The 27,532-nt window shown below is 45.0% G+C and overlaps 1 protein-coding gene across 2 annotated transcripts in view; it reads left to right on the top strand.

Annotated features, from left to right (window-relative positions):
- Positions 1 to 15,834: 15,834 nt before the first annotated feature.
- The window catches only part of KDR (kinase insert domain receptor), a 31,509-nt gene continuing 19,811 nt past the window's right edge, over positions 15,835 to 27,532 (top strand). The window contains exons 1-13 of one of the 2 annotated variants that reach the window (XM_074866209.1): positions 15,835 to 16,061; positions 17,328 to 17,418; positions 17,933 to 18,129; positions 19,293 to 19,417; positions 19,743 to 19,911; positions 21,134 to 21,273; positions 21,469 to 21,637; positions 22,963 to 23,074; positions 23,168 to 23,331; positions 24,162 to 24,318; positions 25,420 to 25,540; positions 26,150 to 26,258; positions 26,968 to 27,312. In XM_074866209.1, coding sequence (XP_074722310.1) covers positions 16,010 to 16,061; positions 17,328 to 17,418; positions 17,933 to 18,129; positions 19,293 to 19,417; positions 19,743 to 19,911; positions 21,134 to 21,273; positions 21,469 to 21,637; positions 22,963 to 23,074; positions 23,168 to 23,331; positions 24,162 to 24,318; positions 25,420 to 25,540; positions 26,150 to 26,258; positions 26,968 to 27,312 — 1,951 coding nt within the window. In that variant the 5' untranslated portion in view covers positions 15,835 to 16,009. The remainder of the gene's footprint in view (positions 16,062 to 17,327; positions 17,419 to 17,932; positions 18,130 to 19,292; positions 19,418 to 19,742; positions 19,912 to 21,133; positions 21,274 to 21,468; positions 21,638 to 22,962; positions 23,075 to 23,167; positions 23,332 to 24,161; positions 24,319 to 25,419; positions 25,541 to 26,149; positions 26,259 to 26,967; positions 27,313 to 27,532) is intronic. The other variant, XM_074866210.1, reaches the window with a different exon arrangement.

Here is a 27,532-nt window from a genome sequence, read left to right as displayed (position 1 = left end):
ACCTGGCACTTGGCCTTGTTGAAGCTCATCCCGTTAACGTTGGCCCACCGATCCAATCTCTCCAAGTCTCTCTGTAGAGCCTTCCTATCCTCATGCAGATCGACACTCCTGCTGAACTTGGTGTCTTCTGCGAACTTACTGATGATACACTCTATGTCCTTATCAAGATCATCAATAAAGATGTTGAACAGAAATGGTCCCAACACCGAGCCCTGAGGAACACCACTTGTGACCGGCCGCCAGCTGGATTTAGCTCCATTGACCACCACTCTCTGGGACCGTCCACCCAGGCAGTGCTTGACCCAGCAGACCGTTCGCTCATCCAGGCCATGAGCAGCCAGTTTTTCTATGAGAATCCTATGGGGAACTGTGTTGAATGCTTTTCAAAAATCCAGGTAGATGATATCCACAGCCTTTCCCTTGTCCAATAGTTGGGTCATCTTGTCTGATCACATCGTGTCTGGTCACTTCCTTTCCTTTCCTGTTGATGCTTTTTTTCTGGGAGCTACACTGCCACACATCAGCTGCTACATGTTCAGAGGATTCATTTAGCTACAGCCACAGCAGAAAACAGTGAGAAGGTGGTATGATATTTGCTATGATGTTTCTTCTTGGATGAGAGGTGTGAGAAAATAATCAGGTGATAAAAAATAGTGTAATCAATCAGTCAACTTGTTCATGAAGGCAAAATATGTAGAAAAGAGTTTTGGGTTAGGGTTTCTGGTTTTGGTGCGAAGACTCTGGTTGCAAGAACTGAGGTAGTCTGTTTCCCCAGACTGTTGAAAGGTGATTTGCACCCCTGTAAATAGAAGAATTTGATGAGCAAATAAGCTGAGACATTCTCCTTGTTCCTTTTCAAACCTGATTAATTTGTGTCCTGGAAGAGGAGTCTGAACAGAAGCTGAACTTGCCACTAGTGGAACAATTCTTTTCTTTGGGACAAATAATGGTCAGTATCTCATAAAAGTGGGTATGAAGTAAAACAAGTAAAAAGGTTAACAGACAAATAGATAATCAGTTGTGGTGAACTTCTATACTTTGTAAGAAAAAGGCTTTTGGGACATGGGTGTTAAATATCAGCCTGTGTATTACAATTTTAAGTCATTAATGGCATTTAAGATATCTGCTGTGCAAATAAATTTTGACTATAGCATACTTGAAACAAGGCTTCCTCACTGATGAGATAAAAATAGTTCTTCAGAGGGACTGTGAGAGCCAGGGGTGGTAGTACTCCAAAAGTCTGTAGAAGAATGGTAGAGTGATGGATATCCCTCCTGTGTCTGTAGCAGCCCTAGCTGTGCCCTTTTCTGGACCTCATGGTTCTTTATGTTCTTACATCCCTACATTGTGGGGATCCTACATTATGTCCCATAAGAGTATTCAGTCACCATCCAGTTATCCTGGCTGTGAAAATATTTGCAAAGAAAATTAATTACCTGGAAGGAAGCAGTTTGGACATTTCCCCAAATGCTGTTTAAATGGACTGGCAAGTGCTTTAACTGAGAAAGAAGTCACATGCTATCAACACATGCACTGTAAAATGACATTGGCACTGATTTGGGAAAGTCATTTGACATCTTTTCAAACCATCACTATAAGGCACTGCTTGTACTTTGGCAACTATCGACACATTTCAGAAGTCTTCATCAACTTCTGCCCTGAGGTGTCTCCCAGGAGTTCCTAGCTGGAACTAGGGCTGTGTGAATAATGGTTTGGACGTTGTATGGGGTTTTTTCAGTTTTGTTGTTGAACACAAAAAAATGCCAACAAATCCACTCACTCCAGAATACCTTCCAAAAAAAGAAGTAGAAGAGGTATCAGCTCAGACTGATCATATTAATTTTCCCAGCTGAAAAGAAATACTGAAATGTTGTTGTAGGCTGGATGAAAGGTTGCACTTGACCCAATAAAGAAGTGCTTCATTTTTGGGCTGTTTTATTAAAGAACAAGAAACCACAAATTGTATTCCTATCAATCATGAATATGTGGGACTTGAATAAACCTGAGAAGACTATCTAATACCTACTTCTATTGTAAAACAGAATTAAATTTCATCCATGACAGAGATCTGTCAGATCTGATCTCAAACACCTCAACTGATGCCAGTCCCAGACTCCCCAGACAACCTTATTCAGTGCTTAACTGCCCTGAAAGTCGGAAAACGTTCCATGTTATCTGAGATAAATCTCTTGTCCAGAAAATTAGACTGATTATTTCCTCTCTTACCCTTGGTGGCTATGAGGATAATTGATCAGTGACCTCCAGCCTTTCCCCACTGGAAGGCTGTTATCACACCCGTCTGTCTGATCTCCTCTTCTTCTAGATTGAACAGTCTCAAACTTTTCAGCTTTTCCTTGTAGGCTGGGTTTTCACAGTTTCTGACAGCACTTTGCTCTCTTTTGAGCTGCCTCCAGTTTCAACTTCTAACCCTGTCCTATGAAGTGCTGGCAGTTTTTTCCACTTGGTGTGATGTGTAAATTTTAGGCTGGTTTCCTAGGGAAACAGGACTTACCTAATCACGTTTTATGGCTCTCTGTATATTTTTTCTGCCTACTTGACTCATAATTTTTTAACCTTTCTGCCAGTTTCAAGCAAACATGAAAGTGGTCAAATATCTCTAAGATATTAAGTCCATACATACTTGATTTTAAAAGTGGTAGGATGTAGGAGAGACATCTCCTTAGAGCCATCACCAGTGAAAGGCTGTAACTTAATAAAATCCTTAGCAGACACCAAGGCACCCCCATGGCAGAAAGGTGCTACAAACAACCCAAAAGACTTCAGTTTGAGATTGTTTCTTATGTAACATGGGGGACACAAACACTCTGGGAGCTGGGGGTGCATTGCTTATACTCCTAATGTAATGACTTGTAAGAATACATTGGTTAGGCTGGCTCCCTGTCAGATACATTCATAATTTTTGTTTATTTCAAAACAAACCAGTAACATATATTTTTGGTAGACTGTTTCCCAAACAGTTAGACTTCCACAACTTGTGGGAGGCTTGGCTTCAGGTCAGTAGAAAGCCTCAGGCACCATGCTATAGCGGATGGGCATTTCAGGTTTCCTGATTGCGCTGTTCCACAATGAACAAAATCCTTCAGCATCTGCAGGCACGAGGGCCAGAATTCAGGCCTCTCCTCCAGGATGTTCTTTGTGAATAGTGTGATGCTTGCTCCCTTGTTCTCCTTCTCCTTCAGTGAATATTAAGGGAAATGGCATAAAAATGCAGCTGTGTGGACAAAGCAACTGAGGATGATGCTTTCCATTCCTGAAGCATGGAGTTGAGGGTACACTTGTGAGATGCAAATCTCTCACAGGAGAGGATGCAGTGAGCTCATGCTGCACAAGTGAACTATTGAAAAAAGATTTTGTCCTCTTCCAGCAGTTCTGTCAACCTAGGCTTTGAGACTTTACAGACTATCAACTTTGAGCCCTCCCCCACAAAAAGGAAAAAAGAAAAAAAAAAAAAAGGAAAAAAAAAAGACAAAGAGAGAGAAGAAAAATCACTTCACTTATTTCTGTGTAAAAATCTGTAGCTTGTCCTTGTCACCAGTTGACCATCCATTAGACTGACTGGCCACATGTCCAGGGGCCCAGTCACTGAATTACCCTCTGCTTCCTGCTCACAAAGTGATGCTTCAGAGCTGCTTCCTGCCACAAGTGGGAGAGACATTTCCAGAGACTTTAGCCACATAAACAAGTAAAGACATTTGTCTCTGCCCCACATAGGGTTTGGTGGGGAAAACCAGCCTGGTGGGGAAAAAATGAACAGCTCCTTGAATGGTGTGTGCGTAGAACCCTGTTGTCCTGGCATGAGCAGTTATACAGAGTTTTAGGCCATGATGGGGGCAAGCAAATAAACAGTGAAAGAAATTTAATTTTTCAGAGGTGTGTCCCTAAAATTCCACTGTAGGGAGTGGCGTTCGGAAGATCTCGCGATGTTCAGAAAGAATAGCTGTAGCCCCCCTTTGTTACTAAATAAGGTAACGTATAAGCTTGTAACCCTAAGGGCACACCCACGAAGGAGGTGCTTGGCGAGCATACGTATGTAAGATATGCAGTTCAATAAACGGGCATTTTGTAACCACCACATTGGTGTCTGTACTGATGTCCCCGAGAAGGTCATAACCTCTTGCGGTATTGGGCTCTGTGACCTGAGCACCACCGACGGGTGGGTCGGCAGGTTTAAAGACACACAAATGGTGACTCAGACGTGATCAGGCGAATGTTGAGCTGTCACGGTCGATGGTGCACAGCAGGAGGTGAAGGAGCTCCACGCAGGACGGGAGACTCCGTGGCACACCATGGATGCCACAATTAAGGTACTGAAAAGATGGGGCAAACAACATAAGACTTCTATGAAGTCGAGAACATTGAAAGCGATGCTGCAAAGATTGATAAGGCTCGGCGTTTTGTCAGAGCCGATAGACTGTATGAAGCCAGAGCTCTGGCCACAAATAGAGGCAGAGCTTACAGAACAGGCGAAATTAGGAAAACCAGAGCATTTAATGGCTTGGAGGAAAGTGAACGCGATGATGAAAGCTACCTGAGAGGAGCAACAGGCGTGGCGGGACGCTAAGAGGGGTTTGCAGGGTCTCGCAGAGGAGACCACCCAGACGGAGGAGCTCACAGCAAGCTCCGACGATGAGGAGGGGGAGGACGTAATGGGAAAACCGGAGGCGTGGCTCATAGAAGACAAACCGTCGGGGGGGGACGGGGATGGAGAACAGGCAAAGAGGGACGCGATCCCGTCTGCACCCCTCCTGTGTACCCTTGGGAGGAGATGCAGAGGGTGGAAGCCGAGATGTGTGGGGAAGAATTAGCAGAAAAAGGGCGGGCGAACATGCAGCGTTGGAGGGCGGAAAGGGAGGCAGTCCAGCAATGACAAGAGCAGGAGCAAGTTGCTCAAGAGCAGGGCAAAAAGGGGCAACCCAAGCAGGACCCGCTCCTTGATTGGCTGCCGGGCGTCCCCCAATCCCCCATGGGTGCCGCGCCATGGAGTGTAGTGGGGCCGGCGGAGCCTCACCTTATAAGGAAATCGAGCGACCCGTTGGCTCATTGGCGGGAGCCAAAGACCCGGATAGGGTCGGACGGTGAATCAGAGAGTGATGAAGTAGAACATAACCAAAAATGGAAGAATAGAGGAGGTCGGGAGGCACGGCCCAAACAGCGGGAGGTCCGCCCACAGTCAGAACCATCTGCAGTGGAAATGAAAGGGCTGATGACGCAACTCACTAGGGCGGTGCAGGAGTTATCCGCTGCAGCTCAAGAGAACAGACGGCTGCTCGTGGGGGGAGCAGTACCATCCCCTGCATCAAGGGCACCCACAGATTGGCAACTCATAGCCAAGGAGTGCGTCATGTCAGGGGTGAAGCTTGAGCCTGCAGTGATACATGCCTACCCAGTCAGAGTCACCCCTATGGGGCAGCAGGAGTGGTACCTGCTTGATGCAAAAGCCGTGCAGGCCCTGTTTAAGGCAGTTACTGAACATGGTTTGGGACACCCAGAAACAACCTTATTACTAGAAACCATTTTAGCACTGCCATTGACCCCCTCTGATATGCGACAGCTAGCGAAAGCAGTATTAAAACCAGCGATGTATTTGCTGTGGAAGGAGGCATGGGGAAACCGAGTCAATGCTATAGTCCATGCGGCTGCCAATCAGCAGCACCCCTTACATGGAACTACGCATGATAGCCTCTTGGGACGGGGTGCCTTTGCAACAATGCCGGCCCAGTTACAACTGCGGCCCAGAGAATTTACCGCCACTACTGAGGCTGGTAAACAGGCTTTTATAGACATAGCCAAATTAGAAAAGAAGGAGCCCGCTTGGACCTCCATCAAGCAGGGGCAGAACGAACCATTCTTACAGTTTGTTGACAGGCTTCACGCCACGGTTTTAGAATCGGACCTACCCGATGGTGCCAAAGAGGCTGTATTGATGGAGTGCATAAGACAGCAATCTAATCTGTTAATCAAAAACATTGTAAAAGATATTCCCTTAAACACACCTATTGCCACCCTCCGGCAAGTAGTACAGAAAGAGGCATTAGTGCATACCCCAGGCGACATTCATTTCACTGAAAGACCTATATCTTATAGGAAAGGAAATATGCGAGGCATCAATAAGAAGCCTCAGCAGGCAAGCCGACAGGGACCACGGCCCTCAGGGAATGGGCCTTGCTGGGTGTGTGGAAAACCAGGTCACTGGGCGCGAGACTGCTGGCATAAGTGCTCACAGCAGGGAAACGAGAGCGGGGGAGCCAGGAACGGGGGCAGGGCTCCTCCTATGCATTACAAACAGCCTCCACAGAACAGAGACAACTCCTCTTATACTCCCCGAGTGACAGTGAGATATGCCCAGGGATACCCCCAGGAGACCAACCCAGGCAAAACCCCTCTGGTGATGGAGACGCCGGAGCAGGGACAGTGGCTCTGGTCTTAGATTGTAGCGACAAGCCCATGGTCACCGTTTGGATAAGTCAGCCCCACCCTGGAAGAACGGAAGAAATAGTAGTACAGGCCATGATTGATTCAGGTGCCGACGTGACAGTTGTAGGTGAAAAATGGTGTCCAGGACAGTGGAAGACCACGTTTGGAGGATTTGTAACAGGAGTAGGAGGGGAAAAGCCAGTATACAAGGCCATTACCACGACAACGTTTAAAGTGTGAGACCAGGATAAAGGGGCTTTAATTGCAACATTAAAGCCCATCGTGTTGTCAGATTTTCACGGGGTTTTGTTGGGCCGTGACTGTATGCAACAAATGAGAATTGGCATTACAAATTTAGGGTAGGGGCCACTGCCGAGCACATACCGCCTTTAAGACTTACATGGTTGACAGCCACATCGGTGTGGGTCGAGCAGTGGCCACTTAACTCAGAAAAATTAAATGTACTTTATCAATTAGTAGGAAGAGAAGTGCAGGCGGGTCATTTGGAACCCTCTACAAGCCCTTGGAATACTCCTGTGTTTGTCATCCAGAAGAAAGATAAAACCAAATGGCGCTTACTTCACGACCTCAGGGCCGTAAATCAACAAATGCAGGCAATGGGTGCCTTACAACCTGGATTGCCCTGGGGTTCCGCCATACCAAAAGACTGGCCCATTGTGATCATCGATATCAAAGATTGTTTTTTCAGCATTCCTTTGCATCCCACCAACAAACAAAGATTTGCCTTTACCGTGCCATCTGTGAACCTTGCTCAACCAGCTCAGCGCTGGCAATGGACCATATTGCCACAAGGTATGAAAAACTCGCCTGTCATTTGTCAGCTGTATGTGGCCAAGGCCATCGCACCTTTGAGAGAAGGTGGGGCTGACCACCATGTGGTGCATTATATGGATGACATACTATTAGCAGCACCTACAGAACAGCAAGTAGAATACCTGTTTCAGCGCGCCAAAGCCTTACTGCAACAACATAACTTGAGCATTGCTGAAGCAAAGATCCAGCATGGTACGCGGTTACAATATTTGGGCATGACTTTAACTGGGAACAACGTAAGTCCGCAACCGATAGCTCTTGCTCCAAGCGTTGCCACCCTCCATGACGTTCAGAAATTAGTGGGAGCCTTACAGTGGCTCCGCACCTTTGTCTGTATTCCCTTGGGACTTATGAAACCTTTTTATGAGTTATTGAAAGGTGAACACTTGTGGGAGCCCAGAACACTCACAAAAGAGTGTCAGAACAATTTAGAGCTTATACAAGCGATCTTGCAACAACAGCAGCTGTTGCAGCGATGGGATCCGAAACATTCAATTACAGCAGGCTGCTTTATTTCTGAACATGGGACAGTAGGCATCCTGTTTCAGGGCACGGATGGTAAGCCCGTGCCCTTAGCCTGGGCTTACCAAAATACCACAAAGCTGCCTTTGTTACCATTGTTGCTGTCTTGGCAGACCTCATAGGACGCTTGCGCAACATGGCTCTTCCAACACTTTGGAAAGGAACCTGATACTATACTCATCCCCTGGAAGCAGCAGGTATGGGAAGACATGATTGCGCGTTCGGAAGACTTACAGTGTGCCATTTTTGACTTTCCAGGCTCTGTAACAACAGGGAAAGGCCTACAATGGATCACACACCTGAAGACACTACAACTACAACTTACCTTTATCAATGCACCCTCTTCACGGCACAACATATTTTACAGATGCCTCATCACGATCACAAACAGCTGCAGTCGTATGGAAAACCGAAGGACGCTGGGAAAGGAGGCTGTGAACTCAGACTGACAAATCAGTACAATGGTTAGAGGCCAAAGCGGTCCAGATGGCACTCCAACAAGAGCCAGAGAATCCTGTTAATATTGTTACAGACTCTTTATATGTTTATAAACTTGTACACAAAATGACAACAGTAGGGTTTGTGCAGACGGAAGTGTCGACCTTACTTTATGAGGCTCTACAACAGCGCATAGGACAAGCCTTTATTACACATGTGAACAGTCACCAATCCCTACCAGGTCCAATTGTAGAAGGCAATCATAAGGCTGATCAGGCGGCATGGGGTGTGTGGTCATTAGACGCCGCAAAGAGCTTACATGCCTTTCTACACCTTGGAGTGAAAGCCTTAGCAAAAGCATGTCATATTTCTCTGTCACAAGCAAAAAACTTAGTGGCACTTTGCCCCTACTGTCAAAAAGGCCCACTGTGGGAGGCAGGTGTCAACCCACGAGGTCTCTCTTCCAATCAGATATGGCAAACTGATGTAACAGAATGTGAGTTGTTAAAACCAAATAAATATCTCATAGTAACCATCGACACCTTTAGTTCTATAATATTAGCCACGATAACTCGTAAGCAAACAGCCAGACACATTATTATTCATTGGGAAGGTGTTATCGCCTTATTAGGGAAGCCACAAGAAATCAAGACAGATAACGGCCCTTGTTTTGTTGCTAGACGCACAAAAGAATGGTGTACATTGTGGGACATCAAATTAGTACACGTCCTTCCCTACAACAGTCAAGGACAAGTAATAGTGGAACGTGCACATCGCACCCTGAAAGCAAAGCTCCGACAGCTTGGGAAGGGGGAAGGTCATAGAGAAACAATACCCATAGACCGCCAACAGGCTCTTTTGTCACGCGCTCTGTATACCTTGAACCATTTTGTTCGAGGTGATGAGTCCACACCTCCCCTATGGAGACACTTTATGCCAGCCCAGGCGATGAAAAATTATCCTTTAGTCCAGATCAGGGAACCAGGCGCGATAGCTTGGGAGTCGGGGTGGTCACCAAGAGTGTTTGGGCGTGGGTACGCAGCAGTAGAAAAGGATGGTCTAATCAAGTGGATACCCGCACGGTGTGTAAAACCTGATCTAACATAAGATGGAGTTTTGTTTTACAGTGCTGGTGGTGGATTACCCTCCTTGGTTGCACATCACTGACTCACGCAGGATATTGGAGGGAATGGGCACGAGCACATCACCGCGAAGATGTCTGTTTTCCTTTGGATACAGGAGCAGAATCGTGCTATGTCTTCATCATAGCTGCCTTTCACAACAGGTCTAGAGAGTCAGTGCCCATATCCAAATTTAAGAATATAACAGGTGACGGCTATGTTTCCTTTAACTGTTCAAATACGAATAATACTTGGTGGTGTCAACATCCTGACCTCTTGTGACGGTCACCTATACAACATATGGATATTGTGTCTGTAACAGTAAACACTATATGGGCAGCCACTTGGTCATATTATAGTCAGAAAAATACTACTGTAAGTAACTTCAGTAGTAACCTTACGCATACTTTGGAATATGTTTAAACCACAAACAAGCATTGAAGCGAGCTCACCATATATGCAGCCCCTGCACCCACTTGCCATATTGAAACCAAAGAATGAGACGCCACTGTGGATTTTAATTGATAGCAGGACCACTCATGCTGAAGGTTTGGGACACATAGATTCCCTTTTGTATCCTTCAAAATGGAATATGACCATACAGGAGTGGATGAAAGGCCATATAAACCAAATTGACATACCCTATGTTGTGATAAAAGAACCCACATGTTTTGAAAGCAATTGGTAGTATTATGCGATGGTATAGTTTATTTTTGTTTAGAACCAAAGTTAGATTATGGACTATGTATGTTGGGAACTTTACAATCGCTTATACGGGTACCAGAATTAACAAAAAATAAGCGAAGGAAACGAGCAGCTGTAGGAGAGCTCCTTGGCGAAGACTGTTATGATAAAATAGAATTACCACTGTGGGCCAACGCTGGTGGAGTATTCACTCTTGCTTTTGTGCCTGGCTTAGCTGTAGCTCAAAATACTTGTGCTATAGGTGGGACTGTATGCACACTGTTAAAATTACACAATGTAACTGAGCTTTTGCATAAGGATGTACAGGAACGCTTCCAGAAGACGCAATATATTCTAGAAGCCCATACTGAAGCCATTAATATGTTAATCGACATAACCACGCAGGGAGGTTGTAAAAGTGTGATGTTTAGGAACTTAACCTTTTGTTGTATTGAAGGCAAAGACTATAACAAGATTGGGAGAGAAAATGTATTGATTACCCAATTATTGGAGAACATCAAGAAAACAGCTACCTTTGTAAAACCAGAATGGTTTGGGCAGCTTGACAACATGTGGACCTGGATTACTAGTTGGTTTAGTTGGAATTGGCTCATTTGGGGAATTATTGGAATATGTGGCGTGCTTCTTGTCATTTTTATTGCCTTTACCTGTATTAGCGCCGTAGTTCGTAGGTTGTTTAAGAAGGTTAATATTTTATTTTTAGACCGACATGTGGGTCTTGCTTATCAGTGCTTAGCACAACAAGATAATGATAATCAACCAAAAATAACGATGTTATAGAGCATGGTGGGGTGGGGAAGTATAGGGAGTGGCGTTCGGAAGATCTCGTGATGTTCAGAAAGAATAGCTGTAGCCCCCCTTTGATACTAAATAAGGTAATGAATCAGCTTGTAACACTAAGGGCACACCCACGAAGGAGGTGCTTGGCGAGCATATATATGTAAGATATGCAGTTCAATAAACGGGCATTTTGTAACCACCACATTGGTGTCTGTACTGATGTCCCCGAGAAGGTCATAACCTCTTGCGGTATTGGGCTCTGTGACCTGAGCACCACCGACGGGTGGGTCGGCAGGTTTAAAGACGCAGAGTTGATTACAACATTCCACATGCCTTCAACCATAATTAGATGCCTAGGAGTGGAGAGATGTATCCAAGGCAAGTTAGACTAGTCTGGGTCTTGACAGCAATTAACCTGCTCCTCCAGTTTTGTTACCATCAGCATCCAGACAAGCTAGAATAAAGCCACTTTGGGGATGTCCACACATGCCAAACTCCTGTTTATAGCTGGACATAGTCAAATACAAGACATGTTCACAGATTCCAGCAAAGGTCTCAACATTTTTGGCATACTCTGAAAACAGGGTCATTCAAATCTCTACCTTTAGGCAACTCTGTCTGAAAATGAGTGGTTTTATGTTTTCCCATTCCTATTTCCATGCCTGTTCTCACCTGGAAGAGTTATTATTTCATTTCTAGCTGGAAGGATAGATTTTGTCCTTTGCAATGCCACTTGCAAACCAACACATTTTCTGGGGTCTACACATGGAGTATGTGTCATGCTAAATATATTTCTGATTTTGCATGTGGTTTATATGAAAAGTCATGGCATTCAATAAATGAATGCCTTCTAATTTTCTTCTTGTAGCAGCATCTTTAATGTGCTTCCACATCTGCCTTAATAAGGTTTAACACTGTACTAGCAAAGCATGCCTGATGAAAGCCACACTAAGGCCATACTGACTGGCTCTAGTGGTTGTTGCAAGGCTGCAGGCTGTTGCAATGGTGCAATCTACAGTGTAGACAGAGCTTGAAGGTAGCTTTCACTCTTGCATTAAATGCTGAGGTGCTTGTAGCCCCAGCTGTGGCACAGAGATGTCACTGCGAGCTGGTCCGACCACTGGCTGCCGATCCCAGATGTGTTCTGCATGGGATGTTGACCACTTGAAAGCTTATTGAGCTACATAAGCAAGGAAGCACATAATCAGTGTTCCCAGTGCCAGCTCTTATCTCCCCTCAGGTTGTTATTTGAATAATTAAGCAAACAAAAGATGGCCTGGCTGTTCCTGCAGCCATGGTTGCTCTGGCTGGGCTCCTCGGCTGGTCTGCCCGGCAGGCGCTGACAGAGCTGGCAAGCCCAAGAGAGTCGTGACAGGTCAGGGAGGAGAGGGGAGGGGGGTTGTCCGGTTCCTCTGCAGCTTCTTTGTGTCTTGTTTTTAATGAGCTTTTGGCGACTAGAGGAGCAGATGCATAAACAAAAGCTTGCTGGCCCTGTTTAGCCAAGGCGAGATTTCGTGCCCCATCCTGTTGCACAAACTGTTCCCAGGGACCGTCCATGGACACAGTTTACCCTGCATGGGGGCTGCGGCAGAAACAGGCTCCAGGGAAGGAGAAAAATAACCCCAGGGGCTGGGAACACACTGATTTCAGGATGGGAGGGCTCTGGGACATGTGTGCGAGCAGGGAATCGATCAGATGAGACACAGAGTGATACACATGGTCTGATTGCATCCTGCCTGTTGGCTACCAGCTCTCCTGCAAATCTCCAGGTCAGGTCCCACATTGGGCTGAGATCTGTTCAGTGTGGCAGGAGGGCTGAATGTTTGTAGAGCTCCTTCCAGCCCCCCATTTCTTTACTGGTATTGTCTGGCCAAGGCAGGGGCAGACTTTTCTGAACTAAGATTTGAAATGTCTTTATGGGCTTGCCTGTTATTTAAGACAGATGAGGGTGCTGAGATAGAGGGTGGGGTAGCTTTAGAAGCCATTGCATGTTGTTTTCGGGATCCCAGGAAGTTGCACAGATTTAAACTGTGTCTCGGGAGGGAGGAAATCCCACCCCATACTCACTCAATAATGTGAATGTGTTTGGCTTCTCTCACTAGCTCCCCATAGTTCAGCACTGATAGTCTCTAGTGCAAGCTGGGCTATGCTAGATACTCTACAAGTCTAAATGATGACACAAAGGTTGTGCAGAGATTACAGCCTAAAAGGCTGGATAAGAAAGTTAACATCACTTGAATCACTGGGGTTTTGGTTTTGTAACCAGACATCTATTGTCCCACAGCTATCATGGTAGCGGTGTATTTATATGAATCTTTCACTTGGACTTTAGGTGACTGTCTTCTGTGATCAGGTAGATTTTTCTCTCAGAGGTTCCCCATGGCATCTTCCACTTGAGAAAGCCCCATCAAAGCTCAAAATAGAAAAATCAGTGTAGCAAAGTACATATGATACCATACATCCCCTGTTGGCAAAGGCACCTCTCATCTTTTCTAGCTCTCACATTCCCCAGACACCTACCATTTCCAATGATTCTTGGCTATAGTTTTCACTTGATATTACTAGAGGATTAGTCCCACCAACACCATGTATGTAAGTAATATGATTCAGATGAAAAGCCCTGCATCTGTAGAATGACTCTCCAGAGTAAAGTTATTCTTGTGCTTAAATGTTTACAGAGTCGGAGTCCCATTCAAGTATCTGGAGTGTAAAGAATTTATCTTCTAGTTTGCTCATTGGTATCACAAATGTCCCTGGTACTATAGGGATGGCAATTCATACAGTGAAGCAGCAGTTCCTGCAGCATTATTCTAGTTAACAAGATTATACTGACAGCCAGGCAAAGCACTGAAGGATTATGTCTCATTTAGGAAGCACTGTGTAAAGACTGACATCTCACTGGGATCACTCAAGGAGATAAAAACACTTTGTGCTTTTGAAATGTGCACTTCCTTGTGGATGCCCAACATTCACAACATGCGAGCTCCTCACTGCTGGCTGCTCAGTTTGATATGTGCGCTGACCAGCCAGGAGGTTAGTGTGTTTGAGGGGTCAGCCCCCCCCCTCCTTTCCTTCCCTTCCCTTTCTCAGGACACTGCAGGGGAGGAGGCAGGGGACATGGCAAACGTCAAAGGGCTTGGGGAGGGCTAGCATTCATCTATCTTTGCTTAGATATGCTTAGAGCAAACAGTGGGTATTTGTTCCCCTAAAGCACAGGCACCAAAATAATTTTCAACAATGAAACCAACCACCCCCCTCCAAACTGCTCACTTAATGGCAATGACTGTGCATGAAAACAGAGCCTAAGTTGTATTGTGGTAAACTCCAGTTGCAAATCATCTGACTACATTTCAGAAAAGTCACTTGTTAAAATCAATGCAGTGTCATATTTTCTACAGATTGAATTTTTGGAAGCTCATGTAGGAATGCAGAAAGCACTAAAGTGAGCTGCCAGTGATTTTACTATGTTCTATGGATCCTGTAATAATTTCATGAGCATATTTTTCAACTTATCCCTATAATTTTGTTTGCTTTGTTGACTAGCTAAACTGTTTTGGAGGCAAACAGTTCTTGCAGGTCATCCATCTATCAAATTTTTTCTCTTTGAAGTCAAACCCAACAAAACCAGCATCACCACAAATAAAGTTATCAAAACTGGCTCTTTAGCAGTAGGTACCCTTGGTTCTCACTATGTATTTATCACTACCACATAAACTCTATGTGCAACCTAGTCTCAGAAAGGGTCAGCTATTTAGTAATCACTTCCAGAATTCCCAAAATCACTTAGAAATACCAGTGACCTGACCTGCAGTACGATGGAGGTGGGGATATTAGTGATGGCTACCAATTTTCTGGTTTAAGATCTCATAAGTATAGCAAGAACACATTTTATTTGCACAGTGCCGACTTGCTGCCTCTTGAACCACATGAGTTGTTTTTGACTTTTCATGGATTTTATTGTATCTCTGGGAAAAATCAGTATAGAAATTTGGCTTCTCCCACTCCCTGTATCTTTCTGTGAGCAACAGGGGTGTAATTTCAAAGGAAATTACACCCATCCCCCAGTACAGTAAAACAGCTGGAATTGCATAGCGTGCAAAATAAAATCACTGCTTCATTAACTTAGTCATTTGTGGACAAGCTTACATGCGGATTTGCAGGGAAAGAGAAGAATCTAGCATGTAAAAGTACATATATGTATATGCATGCATAGTTACATACATAGCTATGTGTTTGTATCTACCTGATTATCTACCTATTTATCTATGTATCTATCTAAACAGATGTATTTATGGTTATGCATATGGATTAATAACCATGTGTTTATTTTTCCCAAAGGACTACCTCACACACTTCTCTTTCAACAGTCACTGGTTAATAATTTTGTTTAAAAGGTATAGTTCCAGTTGGGGGGTTCCTTTCTGGAAAAAATCAAACCTTTGGTGTGAGAAGGAAATGGTTACTGCCACCGTGTAGCATCCCGCAGAGAGTGGGATGGGGCTGTTGGGGGCTGGGAAGGGTGACTCTCTCAGGCAGGTGTTGGATCCCGTTAGACGTGATGTGCCAGTTAGGCCGGCGGGTACATGCTACATGATTTGGGGACTCCCACGTTGTGAACTCAGCACTGATACCGCCAGAGACTTCAAACCCGGTTGGGTGAAGTCGCTGCCAGCAGAAAGACGTCTGCGTCTCACTGCATGTGCCCCATCGGGTTGGTCTTTGGCGGTCATTTCTGTTGAGGGGATTTCAAGAAAGCCCAAACACACGCAGTGTAAGCGCCAGACGACGCTGAATTTCAGTGCTGACGGCCGCTCTGCCTGAGGCCCTCCTGCCGCCGAGCAGCGGGGAGAGCTCCCGGGGCCCCCCTCCAAAACAGAGCATCCCCGCCGGGCTGGGCCGCGGGGCCCTGGGGCGGGGCCACGGCGGCGTGGGCGGGGCCTCGGCGACAGGCCCCGCCCCCGGGCACAAGAGGGGCGGTGCTGCTCGCCGGGGTCCCGCATCCCCGCCGTGCGGTGCGGCGCGGCTCGGCTCGGCTCGGCGCGACGCGGCTCGGCTCGGCTCGGCTCGGCTCGGCTCGGCTCGGCTCGGCGCGGCTCGGCTCGGCTCGGCTCGGCTCGGCTCGGCTCGACGGCCGGCCCGACGGCTTCGCGCCGCTTAGCGCCCGCGGCGGTGGGATGGAGCTCGGCGCGGCGCGGCTGCTGGCGGTCCTGCTGTGCCTGGCTCCCGGTAAGCCCTCGGGGAGCCCCGGGTGCCGCGGGTCCGGCTTGTCGGGAAGCCGCCGGGGTCCCGCAGCCCCACGGGACCCTGGGGAGAGGGGGCGCGGGGGTGATCGGGGCCCAGGAGCGGCGCAGGTTTCCCTTGGGGGTGTCAGGGCTGGCAGAGCGGGTGAGACGTTGCGAGCCCCGGGGTGGGACGGGACGCCCAGCGCTGCCGGCTGGCTGTCCTCCCTGGCCTCTCCTCTCCCGTCCCCCTGCCCCCCACTGTCTGGCCGGCCGGTGCTGGCCCGTCGGAGGGGGCTGCGTGCCGTGGCATAGTGTCCTCCTCGCTTGGGTCCAGCATCAGCCGTCGTTTCCGAGAGCAAAATGTCCCTGGAGCCAAACGCGGGAAACCAGTCATCAGTGAAGAACCTGCTCGGGATGGCAGTGATTAAAGCGCGGGGAAATACTAGGAAAATAGGGAAGGTCCCGGTCTGGCGGCACTTTCTTGTTGCCCGTCGTAGCTGGCCGAGCTGTCCCGGCTGGGGCTGCTGGCTCGCTCCGGTGAGGCGGGATTCCTGACGGTGATGGGAGCAGCCAGGGCGGACTGAAAATCTCTCCCTGTGGTACTCCAAACGTTGTGCAACCTGGGTCGTTGCCTCAGAGCATGCACTGGCACCCAGATCACAGCCCTCTCAAGTGCAGGTGGCTCGGAGTGGGCGCAATGCAAGCCCTTGCACAAATAAAGTCTGGTAGTAATAGATTTTTGCCTAACTCCTTAGGAAGAAAGAGAGAACCTTAGAAAGTCATGGGAAAAAATAAGTTCATGGGATCTGGAATTTATGACAAACTGTGAAACAGTTTTTTCACATAATTCATTGGTCAGCAGTCCCAAAGAATATAAGTATATTCAATTTATTATAAGAAAAGTTGGTAATCCCTTTCCCCAGGGAGTGAGATCATCAGATGAAGGTTCACTTCGTTTCAATGTCCCACATCCTCTTGTTAGACCTTGAAGTTGGCAATGCAAGAAAACAGGAACTCCACCCTGGCTGCCTGAATTGTAGTGCTCTGCAGCTAGCTCCTGACCATCTGCCTTTACTTCCTGTTATGACAGAGTTTTTGAACTTTCTGGGATGTGTGAAAAGTCATTATTTATCCTTCACTGCTAAGTAGGTGATGTGAAAGTGTCCGCTTAAAACATGCTGCATATTCCTGTATATAATGCTTTTCTGACTGAGTAGCATTTACTCTGTTTATTGGGTTGATTTGAGGGTTTTTATACATGTTTTCACAGGTTTATTTATTTCTCTGGACCAGCCAACCCTTAGTATCCAAAAAGATGTCCTCACAATAACTGCAAATGACACTCTAAATATTACTTGCAGGTAAGGGCAAATCTGTCCAGCATGATTTTGATGGTGGCAATTCATGTAGTGAATTTTTGTACAAAACTGCAGGTGATTTGGTCTCTCTCCTGTCATCGCTCCTGTGTCTCTCCACTCCCTTTGTGCCCCTCACCTTACTTTTCCCTGACAAACTTTAGAAATGGTCCTAGAGGGTTGCAGCAAGGGAAAGCTGGGGAGCACAGGGCGGCTGGGAGGAGGAAGCGTCAGCCTGGTCCTTGTGGAGCCCACTGGTGAGCTGTGCTCTTGATGCTCCTTTTTTGGATGCGGTGTCACTTAGATTCAGCAGAACATAAATGTCAAGTAGCTTCCTCATAGGTATCAACAATAGGTTGATTTGCGTGAATTTATCCTACATGTCTTGATGCTCCATGTGACAGGATGAAGCCCATTCCTCTCCATAGCTGTAGAGACTAGCAGGGCTGGGGTTCACCACCTTGACATTGGTACTGATGCTCATCACGTGCTCACGTTCCTCTAACATTTGCTTTCCCAGTGGTCAGAGACCACTGGAGTGGTCCTGGCCAAGCAACCAGAGCAGTGTTGAGAAGCGTATCTCTGTGACAGACTGCAGCGATGGCCCCTACTGCAAGACACTTACTCTCCTCAAAGTCATTGGCAATGACACAGGCGACTACAGGTGCCTTTACAGGGACAAACAGGCAGCTACGACCATTTATGTCTACGTTCAAGGTAAGTGCTTACACAGCTCTTAGGTGGCTCTTCCCCTAGCCTTAAGAGAAAAAAGGGATATCAAGTATCTCAAAACAGTTTTGACATTAAAATTTACTAATCCTAGAATTTTTGATCTTGTGAAACTGTTATTTTTCCTGTTTTCATGTTGAGTAATTACATGCCAGTGTGCTAGTAGCCATCAACAGAAAAGCCTTTGTACCTGTAGTTTTGAACTGACCTGCCATACGCAGTACTTGATCTGCTACGCTCCTCCACCCAGAACTTAGCATACATATCTCCACTGTGCTCTGAGCCTGTCCTCATGAATGCAGAGCTATTATTGACCTCGGCAGGAGTTTCATACAAGGGAGGATTACAGAGATTGTGTATTTATTAAAAACAACAGATCTGATCCCTTTTACAATTTGTACTACCTGATACCATTCAGAAAAATCCTGACCCCAAAGCATAAACTTCCATACATTTTCTGACTGTGATGGTAAAATCTGTTTAGGCTGTAAGAGCTAAGTTTTCAAACTCAGGCTGTCAGCTGTGTTGGTAGCAATGCAGCTGAGCATCGCGGACACTGCAAACCCTCCAGTTATATGCTCAGTTTCAGTAAGCTCATTCTCTGAGGCATCTGCCTTTTTGCACTGATGGCTTCATACTCATTTTCTTATGCATCCTGTTTCCTTTCTATTGGTAACTTATAGTTGCCATTTTGGAAAGTGAGATGTTATTATGTACATGGGTTAGCTTGTTTTATAAGATCATGAACTTACTTTTTTTTTGGTCTGACTTCGAAAAGGATGCTGCCATTGGCAGAGCCAGTATAGCATGTCACTACTTTTAACTGATATTTCCTGTAATACTTATGCAAGGAAAGTCACACTAGGGTGAATCAGATTTTTGTCAGCACAAAGACTACAGTGGCAGGAAGCTATTCTCCAGAGTGCATACTTCTATTGTAACTGTTTTGAGAATAATGATATTGTAAAGCTGGGGAGGGATCTGTCAAAATATGCACCCCCTATTTAGTCTCATTGTTTAAGTGTTTTACCACATAGAAAAGAATAAAACTGATTTGAGAAGAAATAGACAGGGAAAGAATAAAATTGTAAAAGTTTTCTCCATAATCACATGATGAATAATATCTGTTTACCAATTGAATATTCTTCTAGATTACAGATCTCCATTTGTGACTTCAGTTAGTGATCAGCTTGGCATTGTATACATTACTAAGAATAAAACTGTGGTAGTGCCGTGCCTTGGAACTGTATCAAATCTCAATGTATCTCTACATGCGGTAAGGAAAAAGCCTGTTATTATTTTAAGAGTTACTTGAAATCACTGTGACAGAAATACATTTCTTGAAGTATAAATACATTTCTTAAAAACTTCTTTCCATCCTTGGGAATTTTAAAGCCTGCGATTACAAGGTGCGTGCTGTAAATGTACTCATCCATGATCCTGTGCTCTCAAAGTGCGGAGTGATTGCCTATAAAAGGGAGATTGCCTGAGCTAGGATTTTAAAACTGGGACCCTGTGGTTATGGAAAATGTTGGACTTGAAAATTCAGGGTTGTTTGATTTTTGAAATCTGACTATGTATTTTATCAATATTTCAAACAGAAATATCCAGAAAAGATATTTGTTCCTGATGGTAAATCAATTTCATGGAATAATAAAAAAGGCTTCACTATACCCAGTCATTTAATCAACTATGCGGGCATGGTCTTCTGTGAAGCTAAAATAGATGATGAAAGCTACCAGTCTGTGATATACATAGTTGCAGTTGTAGGTAAGCCAAAGTTTGTCTTTCCTCTATATCCAGTGACTTTGCTCACTACAACATACTGAACCAATTACATTTGGTTGGACTCTCAGTTACTCTATACTGACAATGCAGCTAATGCAAAATGTATGTTGTGATATATATATTACTCTTCTTTTAAACGCAATGTATTGTGTTCTTTCTGGTTCATCATTGGGATAAGTGCTTCTATTTTTAGTGTTTTACGTAGATGCCAGGGATTTCTTTTTTTCCTGACAATGCAAGCCTTTTTCCTGAAATCACTCTATTCTGTACTTTATTCACTTATCCAGGATCTAAATCATAGTTGAAAGGAACTAGAGGCAGGCATCCATCAGCAGCAGATGGAAATGAATTGCTCTGAGGGGGTACCAAGGGAATGAGAGATCTGAAGGTCACACTAGGAGCTAGGTTGTCTTGTTTTCTTCAGACCTAGATCCTGACTCTCATAGGGTTTTAATGCTCTCCTGGTATATTTTGTCAGTTGTTCATCGAAACTCAGAAATAACATGATGATTCTGTGGAGGCTCAAGCCTGAGTTAAAACTGCAGCTATTTCTCTTTTGGCTGAGGACACAGTGGCCATTTCAAGTGGCCAGATAGCACCAAGGCGGTCCCACCTTGCTTGGCAGGAAGGCATAGCAGCCCTCCACCCTTTACTCTCTGCAGCAGGCTTTTGCTTCATCAAATTCATGAGTCCTTTCTCTGATTTGGATCAAATTCAGAATTTCTTCATTCAGAATATTCTGTTTTGGAATATTTTAAATATTTTGTTGCACAAAGTAAACTTTGGACAATTTTGCCAATGCCAGACAGTTATTCTTAACAAAGTTTCCGCTTACTGCTGAGGTGGGGGATATACCCCCTTTAGTTTCAGGTCTCACAAGGGTAAGAAGGTGTCTAAGGCAGAGGAACTGTGTGGGTCACCATCTCCTGCCTGCTCCCACCAACGCAGGGGCTCTGATCAAGTGCATACATCCTGCTGTGCCACTGTCTGATGCAGCTCTCAGATGGGAAATGCTCAGGGCAGGCATATCCTTTCCCTTCAGCCTCCTTTGTATACCCATCATCATCGAGGGGCATCGAGGGGCCTCATGGTAGCTGAGGTTTCGATGGGAGTTTCAGTGAATTTGCCTGGAAAATTTGGTGGAGTGCTGTAAGGAAACTTCTTCTTACCCCCATGTTTTTTGTGTGCCTTTTTCTTCCTCTAGGATACCGAATTTATGACCTGACAATGAACCCACACTACCAAGTAGAGCTGGCAGTGGGAGAAAAACTTGTTCTCAATTGCACCGTAAGGACGGAGCTGAATGTAGGAATTGATTTTAAATGGGACTACCCTTCCATCAAGGTAACTCCATAATAACTTAAAGGTGCCAACATCACAACGACATTTGATTTAGATATAATGTCACTCTCCCCTTTATAATATTGACAAAGCAGATGATAATACACAAAGAAATTGCTAGTATATACAGGTGTGCAAAGAGTGACGGGAGGAATAACAATAACATTCCCAAACACCTCTGTCTTCTATCTATTACAGGAAAAACATGCCACCATAAGGGATTTAAAAACCACTACAGGAGAAGTAAAGAAGTTTGTAAGCACTCTTACTATCGACAGTGTGTCCTTAGCTGACAAAGGTCGATATACTTGCGCAGCATCCAGTGGTCGTATGAACATGAAAAACAGCAGTTACTTCATTATCCATGGTATGGCATCTTCCACTTCAGTTTTGTTGACTACTTCAGATTTGGGATTGATTACTGGGATGCAGAAGGTGATGAATCAAATGACAGAAATGAACCAAACTGCAGCTACAGTGTTTCTTTTGCACCCACTATAGGATTACTTTTATACCACAAGCTTAGCAAATGATAAGATTTTAAAGGATGCTGTATGTTACTGACAGCTGTAGAATCCCATAGGAAAATGGGCAGTAAACTAAAGTGAGGTAAGCCTTTGGTCCTCTTCTGTATTGACCTTCTTGAGGTCCTGTAAAGCTGAATTTGTGTAGATGACTATATAAGGGTTTTCCTGTTCTCACTCCAGGTGAACTTAGGCTAGATTCTGCTGGCTCTGTGGGACAAGAGTCTGAGTTGGCATGAATGAAGCTAGGAAAATAAAACTTTCAGCTTTTACATTATGAATAGATGAATCAAATGGAGTTTTGGTTGTAAGGAAATGATGCAAAGGAAACAACTTTGTCTAAGTGCATAGATAAGTACGAGGCCACATCCTATAGCCTTTTCTCAAGCCCCTCTTGGGCACAGCCCCAGTGGCTCCACTGGCTTACTTCTAGAAAAAAATTGTCAGCATGAGAATGGCCCATTTTTAATCACTCAGACAGACAAAGGGGTTTATATTTTGAAAGTGACTGGTTTTCCTGAGGTCTGATTTCGGGGGCCAGAATATTAATGGATTTTGGTTTATTTTTTTTAACATTCAAACTTATTATGTGGCACAGTGATTCCAGATAGACCTCATTTTCTCCTGGGTTCTTTCTACTTCTCTTCAGGAGCCAAAACAAGATCATGTGCTATAGTGAGTGTACCAGGTATTAAGTCCATACCATCCAAAACCTTAGTCAAAAGGCTAATCACTGTCTTAGTCTGAATGCAAGTTTATAACTTATAACAAGTAATGTAAATTATTTCAAAGTATTCTGTGACTGAAATGGTTCAAATACATACTTGAGAAAAGGCTGAAAGTATCTAACTTTATAACATTGTAGTTTTGAATAATATTATTTCCTGGAATGAGGAGATTGAGTCAGTTTTATGACACTAGGTCTGACAGTTGACACACCCTCCTGAGATCTGAGTCTTGTCTCAGCTTTCCAGAGCTTCTCGGTGGGGGAGCTGGTCCATTCCTCTGTGCTAAGGAAAGGATTGGGTTTTTATGGTGGGTCCATCTATCCAGAGACCAGTTTGGAGCCAACTGTGCTTTACCAGTGGTGTTCTGTCACTGACCCCTATTTGTCATCTGCTGTTAAGTGGAAAGACCATTTAGTTTAAATTTTTTTTTTTTTTTTCAGAAAGTCCTTTTATTCATCTGGAGAGAATGGAGAATGTAGTTGAGACAAGGCTAGGTGATACAGTCAAAATTCCCATCAAGTTTAAAGGATATCCTCCACCAGAGGTGAAATGGTAAGAATCAGGACATAATGTGTTTGAAAGACTGACCTATTCTTAGTCAAGGTAAATCTCTAAAGTATTCAAAGCACTCTATATTTTCTTCAGGTATAAAAATGGAAAAGCTATCAATGCAAATCATACAGTTAAACTTGGTTACACATTAGTGATCTCTGAAGCAACTGAAAAGGACGCTGGGAATTATACTGTTGTCCTTACAAACCCTACTAACAAGGTACAGAAGAGACACATGTTTACCCTGCTTGTGAATGGTAAGTGGTGTACCAAAGGAGTACCTTTCTTTCACATGTGGATGTAGTGTATTACCATTCTTAGGATTAAATTCATCCCAGAGCTATGAAGATTTAAGTGGGTGTGGTGTCTGGGAGGAGAGTACTTGAACCTCAGCCCTGGGAGGGCAGAGGTGGCCCATCTGTTCTGGCTCCAGGACGTGCTGGTCCAGAGGCTACAGGCTGCTGGTGATGTGGGGATGATACTTTGTGTGTGGATTTTTGTTTTCTGTATATTATTTCTTTGCCTCTGTGTCCTGCTCTTTTCCTGCCCTCCTTGCTGGCTGTGCTGCCGGAGACCCCTCCACCCTGCTCCATCCTGGCCCTGTCCCGCCTCACCCATCCTTCCTGCCCCATGCAGGCTGTCCCTCCTCTTCTTCCCCGCCCTGTGCAACCCTTCTCCTCCTCCTCCTCGTTTTCCTCCTCCTCTCTGTCCCCCAGGAAACAGCCTAGCCCACATGCTTTGAAGACAGCAGGTCTTGGAAAGGGCAGCGAGGCTACATGCTGTGGGACCAGGGGTGGGGAATAATATGCATTTAATGGTTGGGTGTGGTGGTGGTAGTCCGAGGGCTGCATTTTAAACCGGTGGGTAATGAAGGGAGATTTTACAGGAGATCCTAAACATTGCCTTAAGGGCCTGATCCTCAAGGTGTTGGGCAGGTTCACCTCTTCCCAACATGTCCTTGGAGATGCTCTGCATTGCACTCAGACGTGGAGCATGGTGTGAGTCAGTCACTGTGGGTCTAATGTGTGCACGCGGTGACATTGGGGAGCTGTTAGTGTGAGGGGTAACCTGCCGCTCTCTCCTCCAGTCCCCCCTCAGATCGGCGAGAATGCGCTGCTGGCCCCTGTTGACTCCTACAAGTACGGCTCGACACAGGCACTCACCTGCACCGTCTATGCTGTCCCACCGCCCGCCACTGTCCTGTGGCACTGGCAGCTGGAAGAGGAGTGCACTTTCAACCCCCAGTGAGTGCTAAGCCCTTGCCATCTTCTGCAGCTTATGTAGCTCTTGAGGGATGTTTGTATTGGGTTGGGGTTTTTTTGGGTACATCCCTTGCCCAGACTCATTACCGAGTGCAAACCCAATGGCCAATGAAGAAAAGACTGTTGTACTTAATAGGCAGATTGTTGCAGGCAGGCTCTGCCAAGGTCATCATTGTCAGCAGAGGCAAGGGCCACCCACAGCGAGGAGCTGGCAGTGCCTGTGTGTTGTCGTTGTGCTTTCTTGAAGGGCATCTTAGCTTGCACGGGATTTCAAATGCAGCTATCTACGTGCCCTACCCTCAGTTCTCCCTGTGGGCTGCAGGCCCAAAACTCCATCCCAAACAGAGGAAATTTGCTGTTTATGCTAATTACGGATCCTTGTGGTTTTTTTCTTACGCTCAAGTGCTGAATGTGACGGTGCTCTTTATCTGTGTGAAAGTGTATCTTGGAGGAAGTGCACTGATTGATGTTGGGGCATGATAGAGAGAGTGCCTGACTGAGATTCACGCAGCTTCCCTTATCTGTGCCTGCCATAAGCCCAGATTTCCTTTAAAAAAAAAAAAAAAAAAAGCCAGGGGAAAAAAAAAAGCATTCTTCTTTCCTGTTGTTGTTTTTAAAATTATTTCCACTAGTTTCTTCCTTTGGTGCCTGGTTGCTTCCTACACAATGGCTACTGTCCTCAAGAAATTCTTGTAGGGACTTCAGTGATTTCTATGTCTCTCTGTCTTCCTTTGAACTAAATTAACTTGAATCATCCATTTATGAATGGAGGTTTGTTCCCAGAATAGCTGCTTCCCTCCAAGCATCCTGATTGAGCTGACACAGGCAGATTAATTAGGAGATTCACCTTTAGGCTTGGGGGTTCCTTATTTTACAGAGCACAAAGGTCTCAAAAGGTTATAGGGTTCAGTTTAATAGAAGTGTTTCCAGAAGCATACTCTTCCCTCCTAGATGCAAGCTGTAGCCGGTGATGCATCTGATTTATAGCTAAGTATCTGCATACTATAAAGAGAACACAAATCTGCTCTCCTGAAGGGCAAAAATTTGTCTTATGTAATGCATATGTTCTTACTTATATCTCAGGAAAGTTCGCTCAGGAGCCAATCCGTATGCATGCAGGAAATGGAAAGTGATCTCGGAGAGAAAGGGTGGGAATCAGGTTGAAATTAAGCACCGAGTCGTTACTATTGCTGGGAAAACAAAGGTGAGCAGATTTTCTTTGCTCTTGGTTGGGGATGATTAGCCCTGTTAGCAGCAGTCCGCGTATCTGGAAATGTATCACTAGAGATGAGACTCTTTTCACCTATCGTTAAACTTGAGGATCTACTCTCAGCTAGTCGTGCAAGCTCCTACTGAAGCCAATAGGCAGAGATACACACTTTCAAGTCTTTCAGACACTGACCACAGTGTGAGTCTCCACTGAGGAACATAACTTAGATATCAGTGCTTACCTTTTAGCGGTCTGGAGTTAAGGGAGTTAATCTTGCCAATTAACAGTAATAGGGAGAAGCTGAAGAGACTGAAGAGCAGAAGAAGTTGTGGGTGCAGCATGTATTAACACGTATACCAAAGTCTGCTTTCTGGCAGGCTGCTTTTTCTTGTTTTCTTTTCCCTGATTGTTACACACTTAAGGACAAAAATGTAAATGTCAGGAGGGGACTGTGCTCCCGCTGTGCCATGGATTTGTGCTTTGGAGGGATTTTTGATTGTGCAGATACCTGCAGAGCACTTTGCTGAGCTGTTGGGGTAGTCAGGCTCATGTACGTACTTTAGCACTGACGTGGTATGAAGTTGCTTGGTTGTTCTTTTGTAGACTGTGAGCACCCTCGTGATTCAAGCAGCAAATGTATCTGCTTTGTATAGATGTATGGCTACGAACAGAGCTGGGTCAAGTGAGAGAGTTATCTCCTTTCATGTGACCAGTAAGTATACCCTGTTGACGACAGCCGTGTTAAATTAATGTTATTTCATCTGTTTTGCTAATGATAGGCTTTTCAACACCATTGTCTGATTCCTGTCCTTTAGGATTTTAGATTTACCTAAGGCAGCCTTTACAGTCACCACCTCACTTTAGCCAAGTGATTAATTCTGCTGGCATCAGGGTAGTGGTGGTCCTGTGAAAATGATGCAAAATGGGCACTGTTGTTCGGGGAGTGATTACTATTGGGCTTTTGCAGTCACTTAAAAGAGCTACAGAGAAATTATGGTAGTGTTACAAAATGAGTAAAGGTGTACTGTAAAAGCTAAGGCTAACATTTTGAAACCAGTGGCAAAGAGCTGCTGTCTTCTTGAAAATCAGTCCCTGTATTCACATGCTGAAATATTATTTTAATCCAAATCTAAAAATGAACTATAAGATAATGTTAAGAATCATCTTAGGTTGCTGTAAGTTTCTACAGGAAGAGGAACTGTATTCGTTATACAAGCCTTCCTTTGATCCATTTTAAATGTATTGCTTTTAATGAGATTGTACTCTTTAGATGATTGATAGATTTTTTTCAGTGTTTTGTTTCCTTATTTACAACTGGATAAGATGAGGATAAGGCTATATTTGTAAAACATAGCTTTTTCAAGTTAATGTTGGCAACAAAATGTGCAACCTAATAGGAGTTTTATTTTTTTAACTTGCAGGGGGTCTTGAAATTAATCTTCAGCCTCGGAATCAACTCACAGAGAAAGATAACATGTCCTTGCAATGCACGGCAGACAAATTCACCTTTGAGAAGCTATCGTGGTACAAACTCAGTGCTCACACTTCGCAGACTCCCTTTGGAGGGCTGCCCATGCCCGTTTGCAAGAACCTCAATGCTCTCCAGAAGCTGAATGCGACGGTTTCAAATACCAATGGTGAAAATGTCACCTTAGAGCTCATCCTCCATAACATCTCCCTCCAGGATGGAGGGGACTACGTTTGCATTGCTCAGGACAAAAAAGCTAAAACGCAGCATTGCCTGGTGAAGCACCTCACTGTTCAAGGTACAGATCTCTTACTGTGAACCAAAATGGGTGGTGGTGTATGAAAATAACTGCAATAGTGTCAGTTTTTGGTATCTTCAGACCTCGCATGTGTTGAGTTAATGGTGCACTTGGTTTGTTAAATAGGTTTAGACCATTAGTTATAACATGCAGGTCTGGGGGTTGTCCAGGCAGCAGGGACTTACTATTTCATTAGTACCAGTGAGGAAACACTGAATGA

The sequence above is a fragment of the Strix uralensis genome, chromosome 4, assembly GCF_047716275.1.
Source record: "Strix uralensis isolate ZFMK-TIS-50842 chromosome 4, bStrUra1, whole genome shotgun sequence".
NCBI lineage: Eukaryota > Metazoa > Chordata > Aves > Strigiformes > Strigidae > Strix > Strix uralensis.
This window is presented reverse-complemented; position numbering and strand designations above follow the sequence as displayed.